General features: G+C 43.3%; 1 protein-coding gene across 2 annotated transcripts in view; it reads left to right on the forward strand.

Moving 5' to 3' along the window:
- Positions 1–12,478, forward strand: part of TTC12 (tetratricopeptide repeat domain 12) — a 36,459-nt gene extending 23,981 nt beyond the window's left edge. For both annotated transcript variants that reach the window (XM_054005723.1, XM_054005724.1), the window contains 9 exons: positions 1,327–1,419; positions 1,939–2,002; positions 3,129–3,263; positions 3,431–3,535; positions 4,380–4,448; positions 5,427–5,528; positions 7,145–7,244; positions 10,439–10,664; positions 12,310–12,478. In XM_054005723.1, coding sequence (XP_053861698.1) covers positions 1,327–1,419; positions 1,939–2,002; positions 3,129–3,263; positions 3,431–3,535; positions 4,380–4,448; positions 5,427–5,528; positions 7,145–7,244; positions 10,439–10,664; positions 12,310–12,385 — 970 coding nt within the window. In that variant the 3' untranslated portion in view covers positions 12,386–12,478. The remainder of the gene's footprint in view (positions 1–1,326; positions 1,420–1,938; positions 2,003–3,128; positions 3,264–3,430; positions 3,536–4,379; positions 4,449–5,426; positions 5,529–7,144; positions 7,245–10,438; positions 10,665–12,309) is intronic.
- Positions 12,479–13,662: the final 1,184 nt, after the last annotated feature.

The raw sequence follows: 13,662 nt of genomic DNA on the forward strand, positions 1-13,662 counted from the left end.
GGACTAAGTTCACAAACTAACACCATAAAAATTCTTGAATTCCCAAGTCGTGCCCGATTTCTTGTCACCAGAACTATCCCTGGACAGTTTCTGAAGTGACAGGCCCAGCTGAGCAAAAGCACTAAAACAAAGAGAGCAGCAATGGTCAGAGGAGTACCATGCAACATGCTTCAACTTACACCAGTTAGGAGTGTGGGGAAAGACATCCTAACTTTCTGCAGCACGTGGCAGATTTCACATCCAAGCACGTTTTCACAGCTGAATAGAAAAGGGCTTTAGATAACCTCAGGGCACCTCTCAAGTAACTTTACTTAGTAACCTTTCCTTAGGCGATAGTCAACTATGTGCACTTCTGTCTCTTCATCGAGAGCTTATTAAGTTATCTTTGAATGTGTTGAGTTTCAAGCTGAGTCTTTCATCATGCAATAACTGAAAGGTATGATTATTCAGAGGATTGCAATGACTCACTGAATGGAGAAAGAAACCACAGTCCATTATCTCTGTTACTGTACCATTATCTACTGCTACAATTAAACAGAGAATAAATGTTAATGGACTGGTTTAAATGAAATAATTGATGAATGAAAAAGATTAAACAGATGTACATACTAAAGTATGTACAACATTAATCCAGAGACATTTTTAATCAAAAGGAAGGTTAAAGAAATGAGCCATGTCTGAAGGAAAATTTGGATGCTTTTATTATTAACGTCAGTTAATTTTGCCATGGTCTAAACTATCGTGACAGCTCCTTGTGTCTACTTTTGAAGGAGTCTGGGCATGATTGTCAAAAAAGAGTTAGGTGTGCAAAATGCACATGTGCAGCTGATTCTCATAGGTGTTCTGTATCCACAACTGCAACTGAAGTCACTGAGAGCTGCAGGTGCATGGGTCACGGCTCACTTGTAGATTCTCTATAACTTGAAGTCTTTAAATCATGATTTGAGGACTTCCGTAACGCAGCCGGAGGTTAGGGGTCTGTTACAGGAGTGGGTGGGTGAGGTTCTGTGGCCTGCAATGTGCAGGAAGTCAGACTAAATGATCATGATGGTCCTTCTGACTTTAGTCATTTAGACTCATAGACCTTAAGCTTTAATCTCTCTCAAAATCAAAGGATTTAGGCTCCTAAATTGGTTACGTGCTTTTGAAAACGTTACACCAGATTCTCAGCTGTGTAAATCAGCTTGGCTTCCTGATTAAAACCAACTGAGGATTTGGCCCTAAATCCCACTAGAACTCTATGGGACTTAGGCTCCTAAATCAGTTAAGTGCTCTTGTAAATGTTACCCTGGTGCATATCTGACATGAGCATTAACTTTCTTACAGGTGGCTGCAGATACTGATTGCATTCATCAATGTTATGGATGACAGGGCTAGCTGTGCCATGAACCTGCTATCTAACCTAATCAAGGAGGAAAAGTAACTAGTACTTCTTAAACTATTCACTTTTTTACCATTGTGAGGTCATTTGATTAACCCCAGAATACACAACATTAAGTCAGAAAAAAACAACTTGCGGAGCTGCATACAGAATACACTTTTCATGTGTCTGATAGGCCGAAGGACCATTTCATGCTTGTACTACTAAATAAGAAATCTTGGCAAAAATGGAAGGATTTTTTCATCTTGCACTTTTTACAGGAGAGTAACCTGAGGTTTTTCACTGTCACCAGTGTCACTCTATTGGATTTGCACAAGCATAGCTGAGGGCAGACTTAACTCTTACATAGTAAGGAAGTTTTTATGCAAAATTAAAACAGGATATTGGGAAAACCCAGGATGTTTGTTTTTGTGTAAAATTGCATTTATATTGTTGTTTTGAATCCCCTCCAGTTGGGATAAGATTTGAGCCAGCCTTTTGGTTGCTACAAGGTGCATTTTTCAGTATTCGTTTTGTCTAGAGCCACAACCAGCTGATGAATATTGCTTTGCCAACAGGTTCAAAATCCAGTGTCGTATCAAACTTTCTACAAGTGTTTTGCCTCTGTTCGCACAGTTGTTGGTAAGAAAGAGCCTAGCTTTTCCATATTTTGCATGAAAAGTGCTGTTTGCATCATTTCTGCTCTGTCAGTTCCTTTTAGCTTTGGGGCTGATGGTTCACAGCTGGAATTCGCATGATTCTTTAGTCCTAGGAATGTAAGAATTGCCATGCTGAATCATCTCAGGATCCTTCCAGTCCAGTAGTTGCAAGAAATCCCACAACTGCTTGCTGCACAGCAACCTGCCCCTAGGGAAAGTTTCCTCCCCAATATTTAGAAGTTGGTTTATGCTCTGAAGCAAGAAAGCAACTTTACAAAACTCCTGACATGAAATCTGGCTCTAATGAAGCTAGTAGCAAATCTTCCATTGACCTCAGTGGGGCCAAGATTTCACCCTGTGTGAGGGTTTTTTCCCCCAGTCCTTTTTGTGACTTTGGATACGCTTGTCGCTAACTAGTTCACTCTGTCCCAGATTCAAATGTCTCATTGACTGATTTTATTCCACATGTTTCCTATTTAGGGAGATATGGATCTGAAGGCAACTGTAGGTCACAAATTAAATGGGTTTGGTGGTTTGATTTCTTTTCTTTAGCCATAGTTTATTCACATTTCAAATCCGTAGTACTTTATTATTCTTCTGTTGGAATAGCAGGAGGTGCTTCGGGTTAGACATGGATTGCACTAGACAAAAATGGATATAATGAAAAGGAAAAACTCCTCTCTACTGTTTGCAATGAGTGACAAGAAAATGGAACGATAGCTGGGATTCACCTGTTTTTGTTTTCCCTTTGAAAATGTGTTAAAATTGTTAACTGTCACTATCCCTGGGTCTGTCATGCTGTTTGGGCACGACCTGGTGGGGAAGGGAGTTCTATCATTTTGAGGTCAGGAGGCAGAGAGGCAATTGTTAGTTCCTCTTTGGTGTAAATTTTCAAAACAATATGCAGAGATTTAGCTCTGTGGCTTCAGTCAAGGTAATTTGCTAAGTATGGTGCACCTCTGTGATTTATATGAGAGGAGTAATTATAGAGTTCCTGTTTCCACAGCTAAATCAGCAGGAATAACAATGACAAAGGAGTATTCTGCACTTTATTATTGTTTCATCACTGTTGTCCTGAATATTCTTTTTCTCTACTCTTGTTTTTAAAGAAAACCGTCAAACAGGTGAACCAGCCAGCCCTCACCCAGTGCATTGGCATCATGGGGGACCTGTGTGCTGATGTAGTCATCCGACTGCAGATGGCTGAAAACCAGGAATGCTGGCAGGCCTGTTTAAAGCTTGTGGTAATTAACTTAATGAATACTAGTAGTTCAACAGTGTTTCCTCCAGAGATCTCAGAGCATCTGACAATCATTGATCAGTTGGCAGATGTGAGGTGTGCTGAGGACATGTGTTTTTGAACCTGTTCATTTTGAATCGGATGCTGAATAGTCTGTTCTTCTCTCTGTAGGATGAGTGTTGCTCCACTGGCAACTCAGCAGGCTACCAAGAATGTTTGTTCGCAGTGCTGGGCCTGATGATGAACTTATCCCTGGAATCAAATTTGGTCATTCAGGTATGGCATGCAAGGTTTATTGATGTTCTCAAGAAGCTTCCTGATTGCTTTTACCGCTTACCTGGAGCCTTAGCGCTTCAGGAACAGTTCCCGCCCCTTTCTCTCTCATTACTGTATATAGACCTTATCCAATGCCCACTGAAGTTAATGGGAGTCTTTGCAATCTCAGAGCATTTAAATAGACTAGGAGGCTGGAAGGAGGAGATCATCCTACTGGTGGATATTGAGAACCTGGGAAGGAAAGTTTAATTACACTGTTACGGATCCGGAATATCTGTTTCAAATGGCTGGTGCACAGCAGGCATGGGAGTGAACGTCAAGGCTGAAGAGTTAACACTCGGGCAGTTAACATTCTGTTCTCAAGGCTCTTCACTCTAATCATTTTACAGAGGGAAAAGGGGGACAATGTGATGAGAACTCTAGGATCCTTTTTGATTACCTTCTTTTTTTTTAACATAAACATTTAATGTTTCCTCAATATTCTGTGGCAGAAAGTACCGTGTAAAGTTCCTCTCTACAGCCTGACCAGTGGAAATCTGAATGATGGACATTCATTCCTCTCCCCCAAGTTGTATTCTATTTCACGATCTCAACTATATTGCCCGAGTGCAAGTTTGAGGCCTGATCCAAAGCTCTTTGAGGCCAAAACTACCCAGGCCCTAAGGATTGAGGGGGAGATTTTCAACTGTACAAATGGCAATTAGGCACCTAACTGCCATTTGTGCCGATGGAAATCTCCCTGGAAAGCTTCCCTGCCATGTGATTGCTGCCTTAATGCCGTTTCTAATTCAAGCTTGATTGTGACCCTTTCGACCTGAATTTCTAATACTGCTTATTGTTTCAGGAGCATGCTGTGGATGTTAGCAGGAGATGTTTATCTCTGCTTGGCAGTAAAGATGGAAGGATTGTGACGGTAAGTGGATACCTCTGAGCTACGGGAAGATTGTGTAACCAACCCTGCACTACATTTGCAGCTTCAGGCCCTGAATTTACAACTGAATTCTTTAGGCCAAGTTGTTGCACCCATGTGGATTTAGCTCTGTGGCTCCAGTCAAGGTAATCTGCACAATCAGGATCAAGGGCATAATGATCCTAAAGCCATGTTTTTGTTTTTGTTTTTTGAATATGCTATCGATGTAGAACACAGATGGAACATAGTTCTCTGTCTTGCTTTGTTCTGGACATTTATTTTGATTTGAGAGGCTCTCTGTTCTGTGAATAGAACAGCTTTTCAGGGAAGCTTTTTTTACCATGTATTATCACCAGGATGGTTTTAGCTGTTAAAATTCTTCCAGAGTTAGGCAAAGAAATGAATCCAGAAGCAAAGCACCAACTGTAGACTTGGTGTCTTCTGTTTCAGCTGTTGTGCTTGAATCATTTCCAGAGTATTGTACCCCCATCCATACATGTGTAACTCCCATTAATGACAGCTCTCCCAAGGCAAGCTGGTGGCGCTTATGTGGTGCCAGCTGGGAATCCTCTCTCCTTTGACTGAACAAATATGGGCCATGCTGATCTATTTTCCTTACCACTACTCTGAAACAGCGGTAGCTCTCCTGAGCTGCTTTTAGCTGGGATCTCTTCCCATAGTCCAAGCTGCCAGGAGTCGTGCTGAAACTTGGAATCCCCTCTCCCTTGGCTGAGCCATTAGGAGCTTTGCTGAGTTGGGTCTAGATGCTAAAATGAGCAATATGCTAAAGCTGTTGTTCTGTAATAACATTTCCTTAAGGAGATATATTTTTCTTGCCCCTTTAATTACTACTTTGGCCTTACCCAGCCACCTACACAAACGAAGGACACATTAGGATGCCTAATAAAAGAGCACGGGGCAGAAAGATGTAATCGCTTAGGAGAAAAGTCATTACCTTTTCATTTTTTAATTTTTATTCAGAGAGCCATCGGGGTTCTAAGTCACATCTTGCCAGCGAGCTCGATGGCAGTAGACGAGGCAGTGACAGGAGGTGTGGTGAAGAAAATGCTTAGATTCTTGAAGGTAATTTACTTAACTGATTCCACTTCATAGTACTCCCACAGAGTCAGGGTTTTCCCCTGGGACTGCAGAAGTCCCACCCTATGATATTTATTACCTGTTCTTCTTTTCTCTGTTTTCGTGAACCCCTCCTGTAAAAATGTATAGTAGACACAGAGGAATCTTACAGGACTGACTGAAAACAGGGCATTGCCTTTTATAGATATTCCATCTGCTATAAATCAGATGGGTTTATATCACTTAACTGAACATTCAGAAAAGTGTCCTTCTCCAATGCCCAAAATCTTAAAAGGTGAAATAAATTATTTGAAAGTCTGTAAAGCCACTAACCAGTCTCCCTTCAGATCCTTTCTGAAGACTCACTTCTGTGGTGATGCCGGCAGAACGCTGACAGCTGGGAAGGCTTAGGTAGCGATGGTGATCGCTCCTGCTGAACAGCTTGTTAAATAGACCGAGTGTGCGCACAGCTAGTATATACAAAAGCATACACACATGCTGCCTTCTCCCTTGCCCGTGTTTCACCCGTCTGTTGTTTCTTGTCTTTAACTAAGGCCCCAATTCTGTAACTGTCCATGTGGGCAGACTCCTGTGCTCAGATATAGCCCAACCTCAGTCGGTGGGGTTCTCGGCAAACACAGGAGTCCACTGTTGCAGATCCAGTTGGATCCTAATATAGGGAGTTTGGTTCTGAGCCCATGGAAGTAAACAGGAACATTTCCATTGACTCTTAAATGAACGGTGAAACAAGCCCAGGGGCAGTGATTTTAGTATGTCTGTATAGCATCCAATAGATCAGAGCCCTGGCCTGGTTGGGGCTCTTGGCATTACTGTAATACAAATAATAAGTGGCATGGAAAAGTACAACACCAGGTCCAGCTTTTGTAACTGGCATGGTAACGAAGGAGTTAATTCCCAATTTTGAAATGAGTCCGATACCAGAGCTATGGCTTTGCAGTCATACCTGTGTGTTCTGTGCAGGGAGAAGATGGCTTTTGCCACTTTAGCTTCCATATTCTTAGATATCGCTTAATGAGCGTCACGTGTATGTGCTCAAAGCTCTTAATTTTAAATGTCACTTGCAAAACAAACCAAAACAAAAAATATCCAGTGGCTGGTGACTCAATGGCAGATGCACTAGCTTTTCATCTCTGAAGTGATTTAAGATTGCAAGGTCCACAGAGCAGAGAGAACAAATGAGTTTCATACATGGAAGTATAAAGAAAGACCTTTGCCGGGTAGTAAATCTAGTCCTTTGATGGATTTATTCCCTTATCAGCTATTCGTTTATGACAATGCCCCTTTAATATAAATTTGCATAGCAGATTTATTCCTGCGGGTGTACATAGTCCTATTAAAGGTCAGATGATTATAGCATGAGGGTTTGAGTCACTGAAAATCTGTGTCTGTGCATAGTTATGAGCTGGTGGTTTAAAAGAGGTGGAGATTAGAAATATCCGCATCTCCTAGAAGGATCTTGATTTGATACTTATGCCCAGGCATAAAGCATCCATAAACAACCCTCCAGTACTTGAGATGTTCTCTCTGTTCTTGCAAAAGTTGTGATGTGTGAACTGTAAATTATATATGTATTTTTTTTTTAAATCCTAATTAAAATCCAGGCTGGTGGACAGACCACATCCTGTTATGCTATAAAGACCCTTGCTGTCTGTACTCAAAGCAACAACCAGGCTCGAGAGGAGGTGGTGAAGTCAGATAAAAGTAAGTGACAACTTTATTAGCCAGAGATTGAATGCAGAGGTTTATCCCAGGGCTCCCATCACAGAAACACTCTTCCTCTGGAATGGAGCTGAGCATTAATTCCATTAAACTCCCATACTGATGCCACCATGTTTACAGAAAAATGTACCATTTCACCTCCTGGCTTAGTGCTTCATTATCTTTCCAGCCATGTGCAAGTGGAAATGTGCACAGCAGATAACGAATGTAGGATATGGAGGCTGCACTTAGCTGAGTAAAATGGCTTGATGTGCAGATCCCCAGACAGGGAGAAATACATGGAACCACATTTCACTGAAATGAATCCAGTCAGCAGTTTACTAGAAAAGGCTAAAGAAATAGGTTCATATTTCCCAGTGCGGGCAGCTGAAGAGAGACATAAACTATATTTATGCATCTGAAAAAAGTGGTCTAACTTTTAGAGGTGGCATGCAGCTCCAGCTCCCATGGACTGCAAGTTTGCAAGGTTGGCCTAAGTAAAATAACAGGGGGTGGAGGGAGTGTCCCCAGCAAACGTTTCCATTGTATTAGTGCCTTTAGGTCTTTCTGAGTTATCAGCACTTGAGTATGTAGTTGTGATCGTGTGCTGTAACACGGTTCAGAACATCTGAAAATCTAGCGTTAGTCCATTCCACTCTGCAGGACCTTGGAATGCCAGTGTTGAACCTAGATGGCTGAACCTGGCCAGTACCTTTTGGATCACTTGGTCCAACGGCTTGTGTCATTTATTGGATTCTCTGTGGAAATCTGCCTCTACTATTTCTGAAAGTTACTATTGCTGTAGTTGAGATTCTCTTTCTGAGCAGCGAATTCCAATCTCAGATATGCCTCATTGCACTGAGAAAGACGCATGGTGCCACATCATTCTCTTTCTCTTTCCTCTTCTTGGGCCCTACCGCTTCATTCTGATCTCAGCTAATAAGGATTATTCCTTTCCTTCCTGTCAAACTAACTCTCATCTCTTTTATAGTATTTTCATCCTGCTCCCTCTATCTATATAAGTTAAGCTTGCCTCAGTTTTCTTTGAATAATAATAATAATAACCAGCCTGCCTGTAGCACTCTTCACTCTCAGATTTCAAAGCACTGTGCATAGGTAGGCAGGCATTATTATCCACCATTTACAGATAGAGAAGCTAGGCTGAGAGGGGTCAAGAGACTTGCCCAACATCACCCACCTAGTCAATGGGAGAGATGAAAATAGAGTCTAGATCTCCTGACTTACAGGCCATTGTCTTATCCACTGGCCTCAACAGTCTGGAAGCAAAAGACCTGCTTCTGCTGTTCTGTGTCTGGTAACTTCAGATGCAGAGCTGAGTAAAAGTTTGTCCCACGGGGCTGAGTGCTTTGGGGTTTCCTCTAGCAACTCCAGAGACCTCAATCCTAGTTGCATGACTAACCAACTCTTTGTCAAGGACAGACTGAATACAGATCACGTTGATAAAAGTAAAAGATCATTTAATTCCAAACTCTGCTTCTCTTTCCCTTTTGTTTGACTGGATAATGGGTTACAGCATGGTGCCCTATTGATGTGAGAAGATGAGATGACAAGGAAACAGCATAATGAAGCTGGAGTTTATTTGCAAGTTAATTCCTGCAGGGGGTTCAGAACAGATCTCTAGGTTTTTAGATCTAGCCAATTACAAAGAGATCTTTGAGAGAGTTCCTTTCTGGTAGCATCAAGGGAAAGATTTCAAAGTTAAGAGAAACGTAACCCTAAGGACTCTGGCCCATTAAAAGCCACGTGGAGCACCTTCTCTACTTTGTACACCCCATGTAAGTGCTGTTAATTGATGTGGTGGATGGAGAGAAGCTTCCTTTCTTCGTGTTACTAATAATGCTACAGTGTGATGCTTTCTAACCGAGCTCTGGGTGTTCATCTTATGCTAAGTCACATTATACTGTCAGCTCAGTTCAGCAGCCCAGATATTGTTTTGCTGCCGGGAGCCCTTTTAGGTCAAGCTGTAGTTCTCTGACATTAAACTGCATTCCAATCAGGCCAGCAAGGTCAGCTTCTGAAATGGATCATTGTTGGTGCCCCTCCTGCAGTCTGGAGCAGCCCAGCTTCTCGGGAGCTATTGTCACAGCAGAACAAAAGAGAAAGCATGATGTGATTAGGAAGAACAGAAGGGACAATGTAAGAAAATCAGAGCAGATTTGTGTAGCCCATGGGGAATCTTCAGTATGAGAAGGACATCTTTTTTTTTTTTGGTTTGTTTGTTTTTTTAAAGCAGCCTCTCTGAATGCTGTTTGGACCATGTGGCCCTAGGAGATGCTGCTGCTGTTCGCAGGAGCTGCCAGTAGCCCCACAGCTCTTTATCGAGATGATGGGCCAGATACTCTGCTAATGGACATTGGCATTGCTCCACTGAAGCTGCCAGAGCTGGGCTGATTTAAGCCAGCTGAGGATCTGGCTCTATGCATTGCGCTTTTTTGGTTTTTGGGGGGTTTTTTGGTGGTAGTCTTAGTGCAGTGGCTTTCCATCTTAGCATGGCTGTAGATGCATAGACTGCCAGGTGGGGGCTCGGAGTTTGAATTTCAGATTCAGTGCAGAACTCCATGGCCAGCAGGAGCACAGCGAAGGGAGAATGTTCAGGGGAGAGGGAAAAAGAGCTTGTTGCACAGCTGTCAGCCCCCCCCTCTGACGGCACTCAGAATGGTATTAATTCTCTGCCTGGGAACCGCATCTGGCCCTCAGCTAGAGAAGAGGAGGCTGATGCAATTCATTCCCTCCTTCTCCATTTGCTGCTGAGCCATGATGGGAGACTAGATTGTTTCCTCAGGGGCTGGTGTCAGTGATGCTCAGTGAAATGGGCACAAGTGACTTGGTTGACCTTCTCCCAGATACCAAGAGCCTGTGCTTGGCTGTCCACTCCGCAGAGCAAGCAGCCTGCAACCCCTCCCAAAACTGGGTCTTGGGGCAAGGGGCAGCCCACTGGGATGGGAGCATGCAGCAGGACAATGCCCCTGTTTGTGTTGAGCTCTTCTTTTCATTTTCATTTTCTTCTCTGTCCAGTTCCCAGAGCTGACTAGTTATTGCGGCCACCATGGTGTCAGGTGTCACTACTCCATTCTGCCATCCATTTTCAAAGAGCTATTTCTGCTGGTGTATCAGGGACCTGGCCCTCTGCTGGACTCACCGCAGCCTTTCCAAGTTGTTCCTTTCTCTTCTCCCAGAGTTTGATGTGCTGCTGAAGCTCTTGGCCTCAGAGAACGAGATGGTGGTGGGGAATGCTGCTTTTTGCCTCAGCAAATGCTTCGAAGTACCTGGAGCTGCTTCGTCCCTGCTGAATTCCAACATTGTGATGATCTTCTTGAAACATGCAGGTGGTGAAGCCAAGAAAACCTCAGTGCAAGAGAACGCGGCAGTTGCTTTAGGAAAGCTCTGTGCTGCCGAGCCAAGGTATTATGGGGCAGATTATGATCCCTGGGCACCATCCAGACTGTGATATAGTCCTTATATATTAAGGCACCAGGCTTGAAAAACTTACCAGGCCCCTGCTAGCTAGAGAGCTAACTCTACCACCATCTTGCCAGGGAGTAGAGATCCCTCACCCTGTCTCCTGGCTGTAGGGCCAGAGGGGGCATGCTGTCAGTTTCATGTTCTGTTTGCTTGGAGCCTTGTGGGCAGCAGCGTCAGCACAGACTCATTCCTCTGCCGCAGGAGCTTCCGGAGCATCACCAGAAACGTGTCGGCTTCACTCGGCTGCAGCAGATTCACAAGCACTGGCCAGTAGAGTTGCCCAGGAGCTTTCCATAGGGATGATTGTCTGATGGAAAACTTACTTTCCACAAAATCAAAACTTGTCTGCCAGAATATTTCAGTGTTGCTGGAAGACTGTTCCCAGCTCCCTTGCACCTCTGCACTCCCAGCTCCCTGGCTCTGGCGCAGCCCACCAGATGGGCTGCCCCAGAGCCAAGGCTTCCTGCTTTCCAGCTCCTCAGCAGCCCAGATCCCTGGGAGCCTTGACTCCCCATTGGGTGGGTTTCCAGGGCTATCTCAGAAATATTTAGAAAAGGCCAAAACAGAAAGTTATATGAGCATGAGTGAGTGTGAAAGCTTGGGGTAGAGGATCCCAGGCTTAATCTGGGGTTGTGTGATAGTTGTCCATCCTGTGCATATAATAGTTCCAGCCAAACCCATCTAGCTGTAGTCAGTATCACAGCGCATGTATGCCCTTTGCTTTTGCTGCCTGGAATGTCTTAGCAGGCAGAGTGTCAACTGTCCATGTTGCCTTGCTGTCTGAATGGGTCTGCATGTTGATGAAGCCAGAAGTCACTAGATGTCTGTGGTGTTCACTGTTGGCTTGCTTGGATAGCTTTCTGGGAGTCGTTTTACACTGCTCTATAATGTTGCTTCTGTTGAAAGAACGGAAGAGGAAGGAATGATACGATAAATCGTAGCGATCAGAGAAATGACCTGAGAGCAAAACAAGAGTGTAAATGTCTGGAAAGAATGTCTGCAGAGAGACTGAGAGGGCCTAGCAGACTGCACATTACCCATTAATTACTGTACACCCTGCAGTCCAGTCATAGGAGCTGAGCACGGACATACTAATATACCCGCTGAGCTACTGAATAGAGATCCGGGAATAAGGTTTCGGCTTCCCAGTTGATGAGTACTTCACTCCTGCCGATTAGAGCGATGTTCCCAGATTGATATCTTTCAGCAGAGAAAATGTAATGCCAACCCTGGATCAGAAGCTGCTAGCGAGTAAAAGGGAGAGACCTCACTCTACTACTTCTACTGACCTTAGATGTCTGCCATAATAGATTAAAACCCACTGTACTGCTTGGACGTTTCTATAAAGTATCTCTGTGTGTTTAATGTTCTTTTATTTTCTCCTGCTGTGTGGGGAACAGTAATATATCAGCATTGTCTGTCTTGCTTTCCTCTTATGGGGAATCTATTGGATATGGCATTAACGTTTCCCGACAGCTTGTGCACAGGATGTAATAGAGCAATGGAAGTTTAGATTTCTTGCATTGTCAGTCATATGCCATCCTTGCCAACATCTGATCCTTGCTTTCTTTTGTGGTTGTTGCAGGCATATTCTTCAACTGCGGGAGCTCAATGGAATGGCAATCCTTAACTCATCTATGAAATACGTGCAAGGTCTTTGAATTCCCCAGATGTTTTTGGATATAGGTTGTTAATACTGTAGTATTCCATTTGCTGTTGCTCGTTCCTTCTCTAATAAAATTTGTTCAAAGAGACTAGACAGTCTTTCAATCCTTTATCAAACTGCAGCTCCCATGTCCAGGGGAATTAAAGTCAGTTCCTTGGCACCACAGCACCTCTCAGACCAGATCAGACCTCTGGTCCATCTAATCCAGTTTCCAGGCTCTGACAGCGGCCAGCACCGGAAGGTGTGAGAGTCCCCATAAGGACAATTATGGAATAACCTGCCTTTGTTCCTTGCCCCTGTCAGTCAGTGGTTGGCTTAAGTCCTGAAGCCTGAGGGTTTATATAACTTGTTTCAAATGTATTGAACATAATGGTGGAGGTTCTTGCTACCCACATAAATGTCATCTTCTTTTTTTTTTTTTTGTAATTCTGCCAAGCTCTGTGTGAATGAGATTGTGGCAATGAAATTCACAGGCTAATTATCAGCTGATCTCAGAAATATCCATGTATTTCCATATATCAGAGTTTATGCTTCCTGCCTTTCAGATTCATCACTTCCATTTGTTCTTGTCTTCTGAAAGCGAATCAATAGGATCACCCAATTTACCTTCACTAATAGTCATTATTTTATTTACCTCTGTCACATCCCCTCTTCTTCATCTCTCTACACTCAACAGTCCCAATCCTCTGTATAATCAAACTCGGTATTTAAAATATAATAATGCAACTAGTATGTCCTTCTTTTTTGTCTGTTTCCTGGAGTGGTTGGCCTTGAATTAGTGGCTATTCAAAACTCTGTCTGGCAAACTATCCTGTAATAAATTGTTCTTATCTCTTCAAAGCTAAATCAAACCATAACTACTAACCATCTGAAGACCTGGCTGAGAGAGAAGCCAGTGCAACTAGAAACTGTTCTGTAGAGGCAGCACAAACCACATAACTGAGAGGTTAGTCTAAAGAGATGATAGGATCTGAAATAATCCCTGGGTTCTTTATTGCTGAAGTAGATTGGCAGCTTTAAAGACTCAGAAAGATAGGATCAGGATGAGGCAATGGGAATACCCACTATTGGTCAGTGAATTGGAAAAGGCAGGTTGGCTTAGCATTCAGGATGTGAAAAACATATCCAATACAGACGCCATATAGCACTGATCCCTGACTTAAGAGCAGCAATAGTAGTCACTGTTCAGAGGCACTCCATTATATACATACACACACCTCAAAATCTCCGGTGAGAGTCTGCAGAATCCAAACTAGGCAAGGACAGAATTTG

The sequence above is a fragment of the Malaclemys terrapin genome, chromosome 15 (genome assembly GCF_027887155.1).
Source record: "Malaclemys terrapin pileata isolate rMalTer1 chromosome 15, rMalTer1.hap1, whole genome shotgun sequence".
NCBI classification, from domain to species: domain Eukaryota; kingdom Metazoa; phylum Chordata; order Testudines; family Emydidae; genus Malaclemys; species Malaclemys terrapin.